General features: G+C 51.9%; 1 protein-coding gene across 1 annotated transcript; it reads left to right on the top strand.

Moving 5' to 3' along the window:
• The first annotated feature begins 2,709 nt into the window (after positions 1-2,709).
• Positions 2,710-20,526, top strand: LOC121151251 (transmembrane channel-like protein 7). Its single transcript, XM_040972530.1, is given in 18 exon segments — positions 2,710-2,788; positions 4,601-4,844; positions 5,711-5,859; positions 7,502-7,666; positions 8,584-8,666; position 8,987; positions 10,286-10,430; positions 12,537-12,684; positions 14,189-14,362; positions 14,826-14,983; positions 15,924-15,961; positions 15,964-16,042; positions 16,360-16,455; positions 18,679-18,722; positions 18,725-18,787; positions 18,790-18,863; positions 19,180-19,304; positions 19,936-20,526. Coding segments are annotated over 18 exon segments (1,953 nt in total). The 5' UTR covers positions 2,710-2,781; the 3' UTR covers positions 20,096-20,526.
• Positions 20,527-20,932: the final 406 nt, after the last annotated feature.

Here is a 20,932-nt window from a genome sequence, read left to right as displayed (position 1 = left end):
TCCCTACCCTGAGGCACCCTCCTGCCTAAATAATGACCTTTTGATTGCTGCGATCCGGCTCCAATGGCCAAAAAGTTCTGGGCATTTCTAGATGGAGGTGTAAGCTTCCTCCCCCATTCAGATGGTCAGCAAGCAGCTGCATCCTGACCCCACAGCTTAAAGTGACTGTACTGATGGTGACAGTCCTGCTTGGACTAACTCCTTAGATGTTTAAAAAAAAAAATATTTATTTGATAGAGAGAGATCTTCCATCCACTGACTCACTCCCCAGTGGCTACAACAGCCAGGGCCGGAGCAGGCCAAAGCCCGGAGTCAGGTGCTCCGTTTGAGACTCCCACATGGGTGACAGGGTCACCTTGCCCATCCTCCACTGCCTTTCCAGGCACCTTAGCAGAGAGCTGGATGGAAAGCAGAGCAGCTGGGATTTAAACCCTGCTGTGCCGGCATGGCAAGTACCAGCTTAACCCTCTGTGCTGTAATGCCAGCCCACTGGTACACATGAGTGATCACCAGAAGATGTCTTCACTCTGCTTTAGAGATGGCAGAATCAAGACCCAGTGAGGTGGGGTAGACACACACACACGCACGCACGCATGCACACACACACACGCACACACACACACGCACAGCTTCCATCCACAAGTTCATTCTCCATGGTCACAGCCAGGGCTGAGCCTGACTGAAACCAGGAGTGAGGAATTCCACTTGGGTCTCCCAGGTGGGTGACAGGAACCCACCTACTTGGATCATCATTGCCACTTTTCTAGATTCATTAGCAGGAACTGGAGCCGGAGTGGAGGAGCCAGGACCCAAATTGGCACTCTGTTATGGAATGCTGGTGTTGTAGGTGGCGGGCAACCTGCTGTGTCACAATGCTGGCCCCTTCTGTAAATGTGAAAGCATGTTTTCTTTGTTTGGCATGGTATTAGTATTTCTGAGGGCTTCAGTGTATGCCTGTGTGGACAGAGCGTACTGTGAGATTTGGGGTCCTGAGTATTTCTGTCTCTCATCACATCACCACTTTGTGCTCATGGCCTTGAACTTCGTCTTTCAGTTACCCACAAGGCACACAACCTCTTGTAGTGGCCTGTGGTCCTCCCACTGTGCTGTGGACACCGCATTCCTTCCATGAGGCTCACTCCCTCCTTCCACACCCTTCCCGGTCTCTGCAGACTTCTAAGTCCATGGCACATTGAGTGATTTCAAAGTGCAGATTCGGATCCACTCAGGATCACTCCCTGAGAGCCAGCACTTTGTGAGGAAGCAAACTGCTTGCTCTCTCTCAATCCCAGTGTCTTAGTTGGAAAAATAAGAAATGTGTTCCCAGAGTAGTTACACATCCAGTGTGATGGATGGATGATATAAACCAAGTGCTTTGAATAGCCTGGTGCAAGATAGATAACTCCCTAAATTTTGGCCCCCCCAGGAGTATTATTTTTGAGGATTTATTTGAAAGCAGAAGTACAACAAGAGAAGGAGAAAGAGAAATCTTCCATCTGCTGGTTCACTCTCCAGGTGGTCACAACAGCTAGGCCTGGGGTCGGGCAGAAATCAGGAGCCCGGGAGCTTCATCCGGGTCTCTCACGTGGGTGCAGAGGCCCAAGCACTTGGGCCATCTTTCCCAGGTTGCATTAATAGGAGACTGGGACTCGAACCACTGCTTTGCCACAACAGTAGCCCTGATGGCAGTGTTGTGGTATGGTTTCTAAAACGTTCTGTTGTCTCTGTCACATGGATGAGGTCCTTTAGTTTCCAACCTTCCATTCCGGAAAAGATTCTGGTGCCAGGTTGACCCTCCTGTCCCGGGGGCATGGCCTGACTCCTAAGTGACAGCCAGTGTTGGAAACTGAGTCAGCCTGCAGCTGCAAGCCTGCGCCCCTGACCTCATCATCGTGGCCGAATATTCAGTAGGTCCATGCTGGTCTCTATTCAAAAGACCTTTTCTCCTGGTGCATAATAGTGTTTTGTGCTTTGAGAGGGAGGAGTGGCCTGGCTTCCACACTTGGACCCCTGGCCTCCAGGGCCCTGCCCCACTCCAGTGTTTGTGTGATGGGCCCTGCTGACTTAGCAGCAGCAGGGAGTCGTATCCTCAGGATGTGCTGGGCAGGGAAAGCGGGAGTAAGCTAGACTCACGCAGGCCGGTGGCGGCTCTTGGCCGAGCCTCGAGTGTACGCATCTGGGGTTCATCTGCACCCCACTGCTGTTCCCTCGTGTCTGAACTTAGCCATCAGCTCATCCATGTGAGGTGGAGATGATGTATGTGTGTGTCAGAGCGCCGCCTTTGCTGGCTCCCTTCCCAAGCCTCGCCTACCCACTTCTCAGGACCGCCCTGGGGCCCAGGGAGTACGGGCGGGTGCTGTGCGGATGTCTGCCACCCCGGAGCTCTGCCTCCACGGCTCATAGCTGGGCTGGCATGCTGGGTCCTGTCCTCTGCGGCGAGTCCTTAGGTGAGCCCGTTCAGGACAAGACGTGTTTGACCCAGAGCCCTTGTTGATCAACACACACACACACAGCGTGCAGTGCCCAGTCATGTTACATGTGTGCATACACACATACACACAGTCTGTGGCCACATCCCACCTCACCCCTGGCATTCTCCCGTCCCCTTTTGTTGCTGAGCAAGCTGCTTGCCCTGCAGCAGCGATCAGCTTCGGCCCGTTGATTCTGTTCTGCTGATTCTGTGCATTAGGAGTTCTGCAGGGCCCCGAGGAGACGGTCTGCGCTGCCGCCGCCTACGATGTCGGCCTGGGCCGGAGTGTGCAGGACAGCCTCTTCTCGGCGATGCCTGGTAAGCTGCCCCCCCCACTTCCCCGGGAGCTGGGGTGCACACCTGGGGCTGTGGCTCTCGCTCCCCCCATCCAGCTGGCTGCCCGAGAGCTGTCGGACTGCTTAGGCAGTAGCCCTGGGCTCTAAGGGCCACAGAGTGGAGGCTGCCCCAGGTCCTTTGAAGATGTGGAGTTGGAGCCGGCAGAACATCCCTCAGTGGCATCCTTCCCTTGAGACAGTTGATGTATTCAGCTTGGATTTAGGGCAAGGGGACCATGGAAGCGTCAGTGTGACTCCCAGGGGGCCCCAGGGAGACATCTGCCCAGACCCTTCGTTCACACCCTATCTTCTAGCCGCAGCAGTCTGTGTCCTTGTCTTTAGACAGGCCGCTGTCCCCTGTGTCCCCCTGCTCAGGATGCTTGTCTCCCGAATCCCCACTGTCCTTCCATTCATTCACCCCTAGCCGGATGGTGGAGTGACCCCACCTTAGTAAACACCATGCCGGATTCAAACCCAGGTGGCGGAGCACCCAGCAGAAAGCCAGAGCAGCTTTGCGCCCTCCACATCCCCTGCCCCCTCGTGGGACTGACGGCTGCCTCACTCCTCGTTCCCCCAAGTTTTGCCTCCATCCACATGTATCCTCCTTGTCACAAAAATCCAGGCAGGCAGAAGATCATCTTGAAGGTGGCTTCCCAGGGCCAAGCTGCAGTGGAAAGAATGTGGGTTCCCCCTGTTGCTAGCACCCCCAGTCACACGCTTGCTACAGAGTAGCGTGTTGACAGTGCCATGCGTTCACAGGACCATCTGATGGTCAGCATTTCCGGTGTGAGGACAGCAGCATAGCCCATGCCGCTCTGAGAAGTCCCAGTCTGATGGGGAAGAGGGACAAGTGGCTTGGCATGATTGCAGAAATGTGTGTTTACAGGTTGAGGGGAGGGCTGTCAGGGGCTTGCTGGGTGTGGGAATGTGTGTGACAAGGTACCTGCTGTGGTGTGGTGCCGGAAGGCCAAGGAGGAAGTGGCTGCTGAGTAGTCCATAGAGGAACAGAGTGGAGCAGGTTCATCCTAGGGAACACCTGCAGAGGTCTGGGGGAGGAGGAGCGAGCTGAACAACCACAGCAGTGTAGGAGGGGGTCTCCTGGGAGCCTGAGGAGCCACAGAGATGGAGTCAGATCATGCAGGCCTGAAGGGCTGGACATGTCATTGGGAAGCCCACCAAGGACTGTTTGGTCTTCTGTCAAAAATGGGGTGCTCACCTCGTACTGGGGAGTGTTGGGAAGGGGGCTCCGTGGACTAAAGGCTGATCTGCGATGGCCTTGGCCGGACCAGCATCCTCCAGCAGGTTAGCACGGGTTTATTCTAGCTGGCTGCAGGCAGGATGGCACCTGCAAGCCCCCTTGAGGCTGAACTCTTGGCCCTAGCACATGCATGGCCATTCAGCTAATGCCATGCTTGGCATAGAAGAAATGCCCAGGAAGTGGCTGTTGTTAGGGCCACGCATTGGCACGGTGCTTTGTGTTTTTCCTGGTTTGACTACGAGTATGATCAGGCCCTGCAGAGTGTGTAAGGCTCGCTGGAGCAGCTGCTAGCTCCACTTGACAGAGGAGACACAAACTTGGTAGACATGTTGCCCCAGATGTTGTATGTACTTGAACCACCCTGCTGAAAACACATCTCCAGCAGATGGCAGCCTTGAGCCCCATCAAGGCAGACAGAACCAGATCCAAAGGCCTTTTGTGGTTGACCCAGGCCTGTGACCCTCCTGTGCATGGTTGTTTCTTGGCTTCTAGGCTCACCAGGGTGGATGACAGGGTTTTTTTTTCCTCTCTGTTCAGAGAATCTCTCTCTGGACTCCAGCATCTTCTCCTCGCCGCCTCTGAACTTCCTTCAAGAGTTGCCGAGCTACCGCTCAGTGGCACGAAGGAGGACGAGCATCCTGGCTCGAGACAAGCAGAGTGGCACCTTGCTGAAGCCGATAGACTCCTACAGCTCCCACCTGGACGGGGGCGTTGCGGAGAGCCTCAACAGCCAGTCCATCCGGAAGTACGCCTTGAACATCTCGGAGAAGCGGAGACTCAGGTGGGCAGCCCGAGCCAGCGTGCAGGTGTACTGCGGGCAGGGTTGCACTTGACGCGTGGAGTGCATTCTTCACGGAATGAAGACTCTGTTTCTTAAGTCAAGCTGTGGGCACAAAGCCAACCCAGACATGGCAGAGCTCAGCACGTTAGAAAAGGAAGTTGTAGGTTCAGGTGTGTGGGGACTTTGCTGCCTTTTGCGGACCCAGCTTGTGGCTTTGCATCCTTCCGGCTTGAAAAGTTTTATTTGTTTTTCTTGGAAATTCAGAATTACAGAGGGGACAGAGAGGAGAGCTCTTCAGGCCGCTGAATCATTTCCCCAAGTGGCTGCAATGGCTGGGGCTGAGCCAGTCTGAAGCCAGGAGCCAGGAGCTTCTTCGGGGTCTCCCACACGAGTGCAGGGTCCAAGACCTTGGGCCGTCCTCAACTGCTTTTTCCAGGCCACAAGCAGGGAGCTGGATGGAAAGTGGAGCAGCTGGAATACTAATTGGGAACCATATGGAATCCCGGCAGATGCAAGGCCACAGGAGCCAAAAATGAATGAATGAATAAAAATAAATAAATAAAATGCCAGTCATAGCTGTGGCTGGGTCATGGTCCGAGCCAAGAGCTAAGAACCCAATACAGGTCTCCCACACAATGCGCGAGATTCGATTACTTAAGCTGATATTGTAGCCTCCCAGGTTGTGCTTTAGCAGGAAGGTGGAAATCGGAGGCAGAGCCAGCATTGGACCCCAGCTGTGTGTGTGGGATACTGATGCGGGCACTCAGTCCCTAAGCCACGCATCCCAGCCCTTGGCTGCGGTTGCAGTCGGTGCTGAAGCTTGCTGAAGCTGCTGGTGTCACGGTCACGATCATTTCATCACGCAGGGACATTCAGGAGACCCAGATGAAGTACCTGTCCGAGTGGGACCAGTGGAAGTGCTACAGCAGCAAGTCCTGGAAGAGGTTCCTGGAGAAGGCGCGCGAGATGACCACCCACCTGGAGCTGTGGCCGGACGACATCCGCAGCATAGAAGGTGCCGCCCCCCCCCCAGGCCTCCCCCGCACGGGCTGTGGGTGCAGGCGGGCTGTGTCCTTCCACTGTGAGCACCAGTGACGGCCCGCACTTGGGCTGCGTGGAGCCTGTGTCTTTGCCAGCAAGGGGAGACCTCGGCTCTTTACCTGCCCCTTCCGGTTAACAGCAGGTGTCCTAGGGTACCATGAGCAGGCATCCCTGTGATGCACTGTCACGGGGATGTTACTGCCGATGCTCACAGATGTGCTTGTTGCTGTTATATTGTATGTATTTAAGAGCATTGTATTTGAAAGATAGGAAGAGATCTCCCATCTGCTCATTTACTCTTCAAATGACCACAATGGCTGGCGCTGCACCAGGAGATGCTGTAAGCCTGGAACTCAGTTCAGGGTCTCCCATGTGGGTGTCTGCTTGTTCCAGCACCTGCTGTGCTTTCCCAAATTTGCACTGGAGGGAGGGAGAAAGAAGAAAAAACAGAGATCTTCCCATGTACTTGTTGAGCCAGCAGCTGGGGTTAGGCCAGGCTGGAGCCAGGAGCCTCAGCCAGGTCTCCCATGTTGGTCAACGGTCCAAGTACTTGGGCTGTCTGCTGCCTTTCCCGGCATACCTGGAGGAAGCTCGATTAGAAGTGGAGCAGCTGGGACTCCCCACTGGCACCTACATGAGATGCCAGCATTACAGGCAGCAAGCTTAACTCTTCACACCACGATGCCGGTTGGAGCCTCCCTTAATCTGGTAGAGAAAAAATTCTACAATTCTACAAGCAGGACCTCCCTGAGATTAAGAATGAAGCAGAAGGTGCTAGCTGTCACCCTGGATGTGCTAACCAATGTAGAGCAATGGAGTCAAATAGAATAACAAGGACCCGTGTTGTAGCACATCAGGTCAAACCCCTGCCTGCAATTCCAGTTCAAGTCCTGGCTGTTCCCACTTCTGATCCAGTTAATGTGCAGGAAAAGCAGCAGAAGACGGCCCAAGTCGCTGGGCTGTTGTTTCCACATGGGACACCTGGATGATGGTTCCGGCTCCTGTCTGTGGCCTGTCCCAGCCACGACCATTGCAGCCCTGCCGTTTGGGGAGTAAACCAAAAGATGAAACATCTGTTTCTCTGCCTTTCCCTCTCTATCGCTCTCTCTTTAAAATGAAGAAGTAAATCTTAAAAAAAAAAAAGAAAAATTTAAGAATTATAATGTAATTTTTTAGAGAACCTTATGATATATGTATGAAGTAGGAAAGACAAGCTGTTGGAAGTTAATGTATTTTTATATAGCAGTAATTAACATTTAGAAATTGATATTTTTTGGACAATCCAAGTTATAACACCCAAAATGTCAGATATACAAGCATATAGCTAAAAAAAAAAAAAAAAAAAGATTGCAGTAATTCTTCATGGGATACTATAAAATACTGTCAACAGTTGTGCCAAGATGGGAACTTCTTCTCAAAGCATCTTAATTTAAGGCTGGTTCTAGAGCGCTGTGAGGAGCTTGGAAGAGGGCATAGAAATCCAGCCGTGGGGAAATACATTTCTTCCTCTCTGCTTGCTGAGATTCCTCCACCTTCAGCTCTGCCTGGGTTATCAGTCGATACTGGGAAGTGGCCGGCTGTCCTGGTCAGTGATAGCCACATCTCTTGTTTTCCAGGGAAGTTTGGCACTGGAATTCAGTCATACTTCTCCTTGCAATTCCTGGTGTTGCTGAATATGGTGATATTTCTGATCATCTTCATGTTGGTTTTGCTGCCAGTCTTATTCACCAAATACAAAATCACCAACAGCACTTTTGTGTTCATTCCCTTCAAAGACACAGGTGAGTCCGCGGCCTGGTTTCCCACGATGATTGTTCTTTCCACTGGGAGCTCACCCGCAGTGCTGCTTTGCTAGGCAACTTTGTTCTCATCTTTGTTTGGCTGTTAGGATCAGTTATGCCACACAAATGATAACCTCCTAGAACTCTTGTTGCCTCTGAAGGTTTGTTTCTCACTCTTGTCCATCAAGGGTTGAAAGCTGTCACCCTGGATGCCAGGCTGATGGGGCAGCCTCTGTCGGGACCATTGCCAGTCCCTGTGGCCGGGGAAAAGGACTCAAGGCAGATGTGGTGCTGGCTCCCGAACCTTCTGTCCCGTCTCCTTGGCTATGAAGTCACTCTGCCACTCCTGCCTATTGTGGGCATTTGGGCAATAAACCAGCGACTATACTAGAAGATTCTTTCTCATTGTGACACTTTCAAGTAATTTTTAAAAAAGATTTATTTATATTGAAAAGGCAGATTTTTTTTTACAGAGAGAGAAGTAGAGACAGAAAGATCTTCCTTTCACTGGTTCCTTCCCCAAATGGCTGCAACAGCCAGAGCTGAGCTTATCTGAAGTCAGGAGCCAGGAGCCTCCTCCAGGTCTTCCACATGGGAGCAGGAGGCCCAGGATTGGAGCCATGCCCTGCTGCTTTCCCAGGCCATAGCGGAGAGCTGCGTGGGAAGTGGAGCAGTTGGAACAACCTGGCACCCATGTGGGAGGCTGGCACCTGCAGATGGAGGCTTCGGGTGCTATACCACTGTCAGCCCTTGGATAATTTTACAAGATAGCATGCGTTTCCCATGAACTGTTTGCAGAATTCTCACATGGATGACATGTGAATGTGTGCGCATGTGCTTATAAATACAGATTGTGGTAAGCAGAGTTAGAGCAGCGTCAGATATCCCGTCGATGTCCTTGTTATTTATTTTTACAGCTGTCCAGTGCACGTTATACCCGATCAGCAGCTCTGGGCTGATTTACCTCTACAGTTACATCATAGACCTGCTTTCCGGCACTGTAAGTCCTTCCCACGCTCCTTTGCTTGGCATCGAAGACTGCTTGGTTGAAAGCTCAGCTTCCTGCGTGTCTGCAGGAGGAACCAAGGCCAAAGTCGACCCAGGGAAAGGAGACAGACTTGTGGTTACCTGGTCAGCCTGTTTCCTGCTGTTCTGAACAGGAAATGTGCTTTATCTCCTTGTCTCTTTGCCCTTGGCCTAGTTTCCACCAACTTGGGATTGACCTGCAATAAAATACTGAGCCTCTCCCACCTGGAGGAGTGAGTGTGAGTGCAAACCGACGGAATGTGCCGTGCCGACATCGAAAAACCTCATCGTAAGGGTGAAAATTATGGCTTTTTTTTTTGTTTCAATATTGACTGATTTATTTGAGCAGACTGACACACCGAGAGAGATGCAAGTCTTGTATCTGCTAGTTTGCTCCCCAAATGGCCGTAGTGGCAGGGCAAGGACAGGAGCTTTGAGCTCCATCTGAGTCTCCAGTGTTGGGCCCAGGTACTTGGGCTGCCTGCTGCTGCTTTCCCAGGGCTGTGAGCAGGGAGCTGGATTGCAGCGGAGCTCACAGGAGATGCTGGCATTGCAGGCTGCAGTTCAACTGAGCTGAACCGAAGCCAGGAGCCAGGAGCTTCTTCCAGGTCTCCCACACTGGTGCAGGGTCCCAAGGTTTGGCCCCTCCTCGACTGCTTTCCCAGGCCATAAGCAGGGAGCTGGATAGGAAGTGGAGCAGCCAGGGTTTGAACCAGTGGTTGTACGGGATACCAGTGCCTGCAAGACAGGAATTTAGCTACTGGGCTGTTGCACCGGGCCCATTGTTCTTTTTGTTTTGGGGGGTAGGGGACAATATGGATATATATTTATTTTTCAACCACTCCAAAGGCAGAGATAGAGAAGGAGAGAGATCCATCTCCTATCCACTGGTTCCCTCCCCAAATGCCTGCAGTAGCTCGGGACTAAGCAGACTAAAGGTAGGAACCTGGAACTTTATCCAGGGCTTCCACAGGGTAGCAGGGTTGAACCTAGGCTGACATCTCTCTGGGGATGTGTTAAAACAAAGTTGGATTGGAAGCAAGCTCCACCCTCCTCCGGTTACCGTGGCAGCCATCACATGCTTGCTGCTAAACTAATGTTTATATGTGATGTGAGGTAAGGGTCCAACTTTTTTTGCATGTTGTCAGCACATTTGTTGGAAGCTTGTTTTTGTGAGAAGCAGTTTGAAATGTTTGTTGGCAGTCTGTTGAACCTACAGATGCTTGTGGACCTCCCAATCCGCGAACCTGGGATGTTCTCCTGGTCGTTTAGATTGTCTTTTGTATTTTTCAGCAATAGATTTCGGTGTGTAACATGTGCCCTTGTCCCTTTGCACTGAATTATGTTTTGTTTTGATGCTGTGCTCACAGACTTTTTAGGCTTTGGCGATTCTGCTGGGCTTCCTCGATGCTCAGGTTCTATGAGTGTCTTATTCCACAGTTAACTCATCTTTTCCCGGAAGACGCTGGTTCCCTGTCCGCGATCACCAGGGCTGAACAAGGCCACTGCAGTGGGAGGGACTGCTCCATCGTTTTCCTGTTGTGAGCAGCTGGGGCGGCCTGCTCTGACCTCACACCCTTGGCATTGTTTCAGGTTTCTTGGAGGAGACCAGCCTCTTTTATGGACATTACACCATTGATGGGGTGAAATTTCAGAACTTCACCTATGACCTGCCCCTGGCTTATTTGCTAAGCACCATTGCCTACCTGGTCCTGAGTCTTCTTTGGATAGTGAAGAGGTAAGGTTTATCCTGTCAGTGCCCCTACATGGCTGGAGTCAGTGGTATGCCCGGGTGGTGGAGGTGGGCTCTGGAAGCCATTGCCCAGGGATTGGGGGGATCTTGTGGGAGGGATTGGTGATAGTGTTGGAACTGGGGGGCCCTGGGTGCTGGAGTTGCAACCTTGGCTTCCTTATCCACTTGTCAGCGAAGGTATTAGTTGGGCTACCCAACTCCCTGGGCCTGGTGTAATAAACTTCCCTCTGGGCCTAAGCCTCTTTGGTAGAATGTGGATTTAGCTTGAAAACCTGAGATCTCCAGCTGGAGTGGCTCACCCTGCACTTCATCAAACACCGCATTCTTGAGACCCATCTGAGACCAACTGGACTTGAAATTCCAGGGCAGGAGCTTACTCATGTGGGCACCTGGATTTGGGGAAAACAGCGGAAGTGCTCTGCTGTGCCCCCGGGCAGAATAAGTTGCCAGGATTCCTTCCACTTCTGTTGTCTTCATGCCTCACTAGCGAATCCTAAAAGCAGCTTAGACTCCAGAGGCCTGTGGCTGCCAAGCACTTGGTGGTTTTTCAAATCGTTAAGTTCCAGGGTGTTTATTTTCCATGAAAGCGCGTTTAAAAGCATAAAAGTTAAAACATGTGCAACAGAATTGCATCTGGCCTAAACAGCTGTTCCCTAAATATTTCGTTTACTGCCGAAGTGATATGTTCATTGATTGAATCCATCGGTGGCATGCTGGCTATTCTGTGTTCTAGGCATTTGGGTTATGAAGTTGACAAGACAGCCAGAGTGCTGCCCTCAAGGGATTTGACGTTTCCAGCCTATTGGCTGGACAAAGATCAGTAAGCTAATCGCAGGTTGGATTCTTTGCTTTGAAAGAACCAGAAGGGACTGACTTAAAAGTGGGGATTTGTCATTTGAGCCCCAGAGGTGATGAGTTGTAGAGGGATGTGTAATTTGAGCTGGGAAGATGAGCAGTTCCGGAGGGGATCTTTGAGCTGAAGTCTGAGGGTAGGAAAGCAGCCAGCAGAATTGAGAAAAGCCATCCAAGCCGCGTGTGAAGCCCCCAGGCAGGATTGGAAGTTGTTGGAAAGGAAAGTGAGCCAGCTCAGTAATGGCAGTGTGTGGCCACTTGGGACGATGGCAGATCTGGACCTGCCGGGATTTGGATTTTATCCTGACTGTGATACAAGTTACTACATGGAAAAGGGAAATGACTTTCAACACTGAGGTGCCTGGTTAGCTGTAACAGATCACTTTTTAAAATTTTAATGTTTACTCATTTTTTAAAGATTTAGTTTTAATTTGAAAAGCAAGAGAGTTACAATGAAACAATGCTGAAATTACTGCCTTTAAAAAATATTGTTACTGGAAAGGTAGATCAGATTTACAGAGAGCAGGAAAAACAGAAAGATCTTCCATCCACTGACTCGTTCCCCAAATGGCCAGAAGCGCCAGAGCGTGGCTGATCTGATGCCAGGGTTCATATCTTTGGGTTTCCCACGTGGGTGCAGGGACCCAAGGACCCATCTTCTGCTGCTTTCCCAGGCTATTAGCAGGTGCTGGATGGAAAGTGGTGGAGCAGCCTTGACTTGAACCATTGTTCATAGGGGGATGCTGGTGCTGCAGGCAGAGGCTTAATGTGCTACACCACAGTGCTGCCCTCTAATGTTTGCTATTTATTTGAGAAGCTCAGAGATACAAAAGGCAGAATGAGAGAGCTCCTGTTCGCTGGTTCATTCCCCAAATGCCTACAATGGCCAGGGATGGGCCAGAGAGAAAGCCAGAAACTCACTCCAGGTCTCCCAGGTGGGTTGCAGGAACACAAGTACCTGAGCCATCACTGCTTCTCCCAGGGTCTACCTCCATCAGCTGGTGTCAGGGGCCAGGGATGGGGCTTGAATCAGGTATTGTGCTACGGGACACAGTGTCTCAGCAGGCATCTTAACTGCTAGGCTGCACTTCCACCCTCCCACATAGATTTACAATGATCTGAAATATGAGCTCAAAGTGCAGCTCTATCTGACTTTTTCAATTTTAGGTCAAGGGGAAACATGGACCTGTACTTCCTGGCTGTTCTTGTATAAATGGGGTATCTGTGCTTTGGGCTCAGGTCAGTGGAAGGATTCAAAATCAACCTGATCCAGAGCGAGGAGCACTTCCAGAGCTATTGCAACAAGATCTTTGCCGGCTGGGACTTCTGCATCACCAACCGCAGCACGGCGGACCTGAAGCACAGCAGCTTGCGGTACGAGCTCCGAGTGAGTGCTACGGGCCTCGCCCTGGCGGGGTCCCACCGGATGCTGCCTTGCAGGGAGGCTGCTGGGCAGCTGGCTTGGTAGCTAGGTGGGGACCAGGCTTCACAAGCTCCCTTTGTTTTGTTTCCAAGAGCTCTCTGCAGCCAGCAGGGAACTGGGGGTGATAGAGTGAACTCTAGGTGCTGCTAGTGAGCTGCAGCTGGGAAGGGAACTGGGGGGTGGTCACTTCCTGCTCCCTGATGAGAACCATTTATTTATTTATTTTTTAAATTTATTTATTGTATGGTAGACTTAGGGTGGAAGAGAGAGAGAAAGAGAAGCAGAAATGTCTTCTGTGCACTTGTTTACTCCCCAGATGGCTGCAATGGCTGGGGCGGGGCCAGGCCGAAGCCAGGAACCAGAAGTTTCTCCCCAGTCTTCCACATGGATTCAGAGGCCCTGAACCACTTTCTGTTGCTTTCCCAGGTGCATTAGCAGGAAGCCACATTGGACGTGGAGCAGCTGGGACTTGAACCAGTGCCCACATAGGATGCCGGTACCACAGGCAGTAGCTTAACTCTGCTATGCACAATGCCAGTCATGAGAGCCCTTTTATAAATAGCGCTTAAACCAGGAGAAACAGACTAAGGAGGGAGTATAAGGATGATAGGATGGAGAGGAGGGAACAGAAACAGTCTAAGAGAATTTCCAACTTCATGAGAGAGGAGTAATAAAAGAGCATCTTGAATAAACCTGCCCGAAAAAGAGAAAGAAAGAAGAAAATCAGCTTTAATAAAGGAATCAAATATGAACAGATCCAATTCTCTTCTTAAAAACAGTGACTACCAAATTGGCCTAAATTGGGCTAAATATTCAGGACTGGCACTGTGGCATAGAAGGCCAACCCTACAGCTCCAGCATCCCATATGGGTACCAGTTCATGTCCTGGCTGCTACACACACACACACACACACACACACACACACACACACACACACACACGCACGCACGCACACACACACACACACACACACACACACACACACACACACACGACCCAGGTGAAGCTCCTGGCTTTATGCTGCATGCCCATCTGGAGAGTAAACCAGCAGATGGAAAATCTCTCTCTGTCTCTCCTCTGCCCCTCTCCTTCCCTACTTCCTTCCCTCTCTGTAAGTCTTTTAAATAAATAGATAAAATCTTTCCCAACAACGAAAGACAGCTTTAAAAAAGCCTGTAGCCACTTACATGTTGAATCAATAGTATATACTAACTATAAGTGATATAAGTAGGTTATGTTTTTATGTGTATTGCAAAGCACAATTGCAGTTTAACATTGAAGAGCTTATGTTGGCTTAGACCTCTAGTAGGAAAGACAGACAAAGCACACCTTGAGTTGAGCTTAGTCTGGGAAGGTATCTTAGGGGAGGGAAATAGATGCCAGTGTGGCCAGGACTGGAGAAGGTCTCCCAGGCTCTAGCACTGAGTATCTCCTGCCTCCTCCTGATGCCTTTTCTTTGGTCCCCAGGCAGATCTGGAGGAAGAAAGAATACGGCAGAAAATAGCAGAAAGGACTTCAGAGGAAACGATACGCATTTACTCGTTGAGGCTGTTCCTGAACTGCATTGTTCTGGCTGTGTTGGCGGCGTGCTTTTACGCCATCTACATAGCAACCGTCTTCTCGCAGGAACATATGAAGAAGGTCAGTACTCCACCCGAGTCGGTCCCGTGGGCCCTCTGGTTGGACGCTATGCTAGGTGCGTGCTAAGCCCGGGAGGCAGATGCCATCGTTTCTCTGGGCAGGTGTGGATGCAAGTTGGCTTGATGTCTCAGAGAACTGAAAACAGCAAGTGTCAGTGTTGAATGAAGGGTGAGTTTGAGTTACCTGTTCCTTCTTGAGAATGCTTTAGATTGCCACTCAGAAAGTGTGGCTGATTTTCTATTTCACCTTCATAAATTCAGTGGAGCTCACGCATGGTAGCATGGTCGCGTGGCCCTGTTTGGAGACCCGAGGCGGGAGGTGGTTTATGTTCACAGTCCACAGTGAGTAAGAAGTGGTTGTGGTTGCTGTGGACAAGCACAGCCGAGTTCCCTTCAGTTCTCGGCGTTTGTGTTGCGAGTTCCCTCGCTCTGCCGCTGACCTGTAGGCTTTGCTGTCCTTTTAGGAAATTGACAAGATGGTTTTTGGAGAGGACCTCTTGATACTGTACCTGCCGTCCGTTGTGATCACGCTGGCCAACTTCATCACGCCCATGGTCTTTGCCAAGATCATCCACTGTGAGGATTATTCTCCGGGCTTCGAGATCCGCCTGACAATTCTCAGGTAATGCCAAGGTGGCAGGCATGCTCAGCGCACCGCCGCCTCGTCACTTCCTTGTCTGTGGCAGACATTGCTAATTAACGATGGCGCCTCGTCCTGCCGAGCCGAGAGTCCTCCTCACCCTGAGTCCCCACGACCGTGCAGAGTTTGTACAAACAATGACGTCTCTGACTCGAGAGCCTCATCAGTATTATGAGCATGAAACGCTACTCAGTGCTGTTCTTTTCAAGACAATAGAATGTTTAGTATGACTGCATCATCTTAGAATTTAGTTGGTTTTAATTCTTCTGTCCTTTGAACTGTTGCTCACTGGAAAGGCAGATGGTCGGAGGGACAGAGATTGGCCAGCTGCTGTTTCATCCCCCTGATGCCTGTAACATCAGGTCTGGGCAAGGTCGAAGCTGGGAGCTGAGAACTCATTCCAGGTCTCCCGTGTGGGTGGGAAGGGCCAGCTGCTTGGGCTGCCACCTGCTATCTGCTAGGGTCTGCAGGACGCTAGAGTTGGGGGTAAAGCAAGGACTTGGACCCAAGAACTGGAATGTTGGATTCAGTTGTCCCAAATGGCATCTTAACCACAGCTCCAAATGCTTGTTCTTTCCCTGCCTTTAGAAAAACGCACAGTAGAGCCTGGCGTGGTAGCCTAGCGGCTGAAGTCCTCACCTTGCATGTGCTGCAATCCCATATGGGCTCCTGTCCCAGCAGCCCTGCTATAAATCTTAGAAAAAAAAGAAAAGTAAAATGTACATGGCACATAAGGTCCCAGCTGTCACATTAAGCACACAGTGGGGTGGCACTGGGCACGTCCCCAGTGGTGTGTAACCGTCACCACCATTCAGTCTGTAGCATTTTCTTATCATCTCCAGAGGAAAATTTGTGCCCATCTGTTTTGAGAATAGAGGCCTCTGCCAGCCTGCCCCATGGGACTCCCCCGTCTCCCCTGCAGATGCGTCTTCATGCGGATGGCCACCATTTGTGTGCTGGTGTCACACTGGGCTCCAAGATCACCTCCTGTGACGGCGGCCCCTGTGAGCTCTGTGGCCACAACCAGAAGCTGTACCCGCTGAGCCACAGGGGTAGGGGGGATTGTTTTGGGCTTCCAGGCTCACGGTCAAGGAGCACAGCTGTCAAGATCACGGGCTTGCTTCCCAGTTGCTCTGCTCTCTGGCTCTGGCTGTGGAGTGGGTGTGGCTCCACAGGAGGCAATGGTCACGGGTTGGAAAGCCGAGGCCTGTGCTGTGCTGAGACGTAGCGTCAACAACATCCTTGTAGGTGGTGGTGGCAGGCTCCCGAGCAGGAAGGAGTGTTGGGAGGGGCCCTGGGTCCCGGCTTCCTGTGGCCCAAGTAGGGGCTCTCAGTTTCTCGCTTCTCTGGTTTCAGCGCTGGGAGACCCAAGTCGGGCAGGAAATGTACAAGCTAATGGTCTTCGACTTCATCATCATCTTGGCTGTGACGCTTTTTGTGGACTTTCCCAGACAGTAAGTGTGAGGGGTGCCCTTCTCCCCTGCCTCCCACCCCGGGACTGGAGGCTCCCCTCCCACCTGCTCCCCACAGAGGGCAGCCCCAACATCCACTGACGAGCGCCGGCTTGCAGGCAGTCAGCCCACAGGGCGTTAGCTGCTCCGTCTGTGGCCGCCGTGGGGAGCTTGCTGAAGCTTCTGTGAGGATGCTGTCCTGCCCTTGGCAGCCCGCAGGCCTGGTCCGTGTGGACCCCCAGGCTGTGGCGCTGCCTCTCGTTTCCCGATGGGCTCGAGTCCCGGCGCTGACATTGGCTGGTCCGGGAATTCCATCTGGGTCTCCCACGTGGTTGTCAGGGGCGCGAGTGTGGGCCGCATCCTCTGCCTTCCCAGGGAGCTGGGCCGGAGGTGAAGCAGCTGAGATTTGAACTGGCCCTCAGTTGGGGTGCTAGTGTCTGGGGTGCTCTCAGTTGGGGTGCTAGTGTCTGGGGTGCTCTCAGTTGGGGTGCTAGTGTCTCGGGGTGGCTTAAGCTGCTTTGCTGGGAGGCCGGCCCTTCACTGTTGCCATCCTGACCATTATTACCGTGTTGTTTTCTTAGATTCTTGTCACTTCCTGGAGTCTAGAGGGAACTTCTGTGTTTGCTTAAGCAGTTTTTTACTCACACACAGGCAGTCTGTGCTTAGCCCAGATGTCCAGTGAGCCCTTAAAAACAAGTGTTAAAGGAAACCACCATGGCTAACGATATCATATTCATGAGATTATTTTCATAATGATCAGTATGTACAAGTTTTCATTTATTTGTTTTTAAAACTACACACTGAGTTTTTTTTTAATATTTATTTATTGTTATTGGAAAGTCATATACAGAGAGGAGGAGATAGAGAAAGCTCTTCCATCTGCTGATTGACTCCCCAGGTGGCCACATTGGACAAAGCTGAGCTGATCTGAAGCCAGGAGCCAAGAGCTTTTTCCGGATCTCCCACGCACGTGCAGGGTCCCAAGGCTTTGGGCCATCCTCCACTGCTTTCCCAGGCCACAGGCAGGGAGCTGGATGGGAAGCAGGTCTGCCAGGACACAAACAGGCACCCATATTGGATCCCAGTGCATGCAAGGGGAGAATGTAACCACTAGGCTATTGCTCTGGGCCCTATCCTTAAAAAAGAATTATTTTTATTGCTATTGGAAAGTCAGATACACAGAGAGGGGGAGAGACAGAAAGGAAGATCTTCCATCTGATGATTCATTCCCCAAGCGGCTGCAATGGCCAGAGCTGTGCTGATTTGAAGCTGGGAGCCTGGAGCCTCTTCCTGGTCTCCCTGTCAGGGTTCCAAGGCTTTGGGCCATCCTCGACTGCTTTCTCATGCCCCAAACAGGGAGCTGCATGGGAAGCGGGGCCACTGGGATTAGAATCAGTGCCCATATGGGATCCCGGACACATGCAAGGTGAAGACTTCAGCCACTGAGCTACTGCACCAGGCCCTCCTTTTTGTGTGTGTTTTTGTAAGATTCGCTTTATTTGAAAGGCAGAGGAAGAGAGAGAAAGATGTATTTCATCTGTTGGTTCATCACCCCAATGGCAACAGTGACGTCTCAGGCTGAAGCCGAGAGCTGGAACTCCGTCTGGGTCTCCCCTGTGGGCAGCAGGAGCCCTGAGCACTCGGGCCACTTTGCTTGCTTTCCTCGGAGCAGCAGCAGGGAGCTGGATGAGAAATGGAGTGCTGGGACTCAAACTGGCTTTCATAGGGGGTGCCAGGCATTGCAGGAGATGACTTAACCCTCTGTGCCATGATGCCAACCCCTAGAATTTAGACATAGGTACAAGTCCCGTTCAGGCTGTGAGGTGAGCGAGGAACAGCTAAGTGCCTTGACACAGAAAGTGGGGGCAGTACTGGCTGTACCCCAAACTGCTAACGAGGGGCCTCTGTGGGGAAGTGACACTGAGGCATTGTGGGGACGGTGGCAGAAGAGGACTCCCTCATGAGTCCATCTTCCACTGCTTCCCCAGGAAGATCAGCAGGGAGCTGGATGGCAGCGGAGCAGCCAGGACTCAAACTGGTGCCCACCCAATGAGCAGCTTAACCTGCCGTGCCACAGCACCAGCCCCTCCGCTTAACGTTTTGTATTGATATTTTCTTCCAAGCCTGAGGACTTACCCGCTGCATGAGGAGATGCATGGACCTCGGCCTGGCTCCTGGCCTGGGCAGGTGCCAGCAGTCTGACTGCTCAGCTGTCTGGTGTTCCAGGCTCCTGGTGACCTACTGCCCGTCGTGGGAGCTGATCGAGTGCTGGGCCAGCAGGAGTTCGCCATTCCCGATAACGTCTTGGGCATCGTGTATGGACAGACCATCTGCTGGACGGGGCCTTCTTCTCTCCCCTTCTGCCCGCCATAGCCACCTTAAAGTTCATGGTCATCTTTTACGTGAAAGAGGTATGAGTGAGGACGGTGTGCGGCTAGTCTTTCTCTTTCTCTTTCTTGAAATATTTAGTGAGTTCTCAGGGAGGGAAGACTTCTACCTGCTGTCCTTAGGCTTGCAATGGCGAGGCCTGGACCAGAGCAGAAGCCGGGAGGTGAGACCCAGGTTTCCCACGTGGCTGGGTGGGACCCAGCTCCTGGAGCCCTCACCCACTTTGCCCTGCTTCACACGCGCATGGTAGCAGCAAGCTGGAATTGTCGGCGTAGCCGCAGGAAGCCTCTTAGAGGCAGTAAACTCAACACTCTTGTTTTTTTTCTTTTCTCCACCCAGCTGAGTCTGCTTTACACGTGCAGACCCTCGCCCAGGCAGTTCAGAGCGTCCAATTCTAACTTCTTCCTGTTGGTGCTGCTGATCGGATTGTTTGGCGATTATACCCCTGCAATCAGCATGACGCGGTAACTACGATGTGTTTCCTGCCACGTTTCCTCTTATTGTCCTTGTTCCTCTTCTGGGTCAGAGGGCACCATGGCTTTCCGGGCCACGAGGAGCGGCTGCTCAAGATGCTGTGTTCTCACGAACGCCTTGCGAGACGGTTTGCGCACACAGATGTGACTGCAAGCCAACAAAACTCATATATCAGGCAGTATGCTCCATGTGATAGGCATTCCCTTTTATTATTATTTTAAGCTTTATTTGAAAAGCAGAGTTCAGGAGAGAGAGAGGGGGGCGAGATCTTGTGTCCGCTGGCGCATCCCCCAGATGGCTGCGACCATACTGGCTGGAGCATAGAACTCCGTCCAGATCTCCCGTGTGGGCCGTCCTCTGCTGCTTTCCCAGGCGCATTAGCAGGGAGCCGGATGGGAAGTGGAGCGGCCAGGCATTGCAGGTGGTGACTTAACTTTCAGTGCCACAGTACCGGCCCTAGGATGAGCATTTCTGACCAGAACATTCCAGAAGGCTCAGGTGGTCAGACAGATCCCAGCAGGCCATTGTTACCAACATGTTCTGGACATGCTGGGGTGGACGGTGGGGCACACAGCCTGGGTGGCACATGGAGCCCTGAACCCCTGTGTCTCTCTTGGGCAGCATCCCTTCCTCAAAAGCCTGTGGGCCCTTCACCAACTACAATACCACTTGGGAGGTCATCCCCGCGACCATCAGCACCTTCCCCAGCTCGCTGCAGTCCTTGGTCCACGGAGTCACGTCAGAGGCCTTCGCAGTGACTTTCTTCATGATCATTTGGTGAGTGAGCAACCCCTCTGGGGCACTGGTAGGTGTGTCGTGTCTCTGAAATGGGCACAGTAGTCTCTCTGAGATCTAGACAGGTCACCCGCCTAGACAACCCAGGTTGGTACAAAGTCTCTTGCTGTTGGAAAGGAGAACAGGCTTCCGGGTGGAGGGCAGAGCAGCCGATGCAGAGCAGGTGCCTCAATGCTGATGAGCTGGGAATAAACGGGCAGACTCTGCCTTACCTGCGCTGACTCCTGACCCTCTACTACAGGCAAACCTCCCTTAGACAAGTTGGGAGCCTCTGAAACCTGCTCCTGGGGCAGCAGGTGCACCCTAGGTGCTCCATCCTTGTTGGTTGCCCAAGCTGTGGTTGGGCTGGCTCCCCCTGGTGGCCATCATGTTGACCTACTCTGACTTCACTGCCTGGAGATCATTCCTGTCCTGTGAGCATGCAAGGGCCTCCAGAGGAAAAGTGTTGATGTCAGTACTTGTAGAAACCTTGTTTCCTCATCCCTGCCTAGAGGGATTGCACAGGGATCCTCTCTCCTTCGGGGCATGGAGTTGCCTGCTGTGGTCCTCCACAGTGCTTGCCCCTCTCCCCTGTGGTCACAGGCCTTCTTTTTCTCAGATTCACACTCGGTAGGGTTTGCTCCATTGGCCCCATTTTGCAGATGCAGAAACTGAGGCCCAGGAGACATAGATCGGGCTCTGCTGCTCCTACTGAATAAAACTTGGGCTCATTCCTTCCACCTGGAAATGATGAGGGCTTTCTTATTTATTTATTTATTTATTTATTTATTGGAAAGTCAGATATACAGAGAGGAGGAGAGACAGAAAGGAAGATCTTCCATCC

This window comes from Ochotona curzoniae, unplaced genomic scaffold, assembly GCF_017591425.1.
Source record: "Ochotona curzoniae isolate NIBS_2020 unplaced genomic scaffold, NIBS_Ocur_1.0 contig_2313, whole genome shotgun sequence".
Classification (NCBI taxonomy): Eukaryota; Metazoa; Chordata; class Mammalia; order Lagomorpha; family Ochotonidae; genus Ochotona; species Ochotona curzoniae.
The sequence above is the reverse complement of the archived record's forward strand: the minus strand, read 5'-3'. Positions and strand labels throughout refer to the sequence as shown.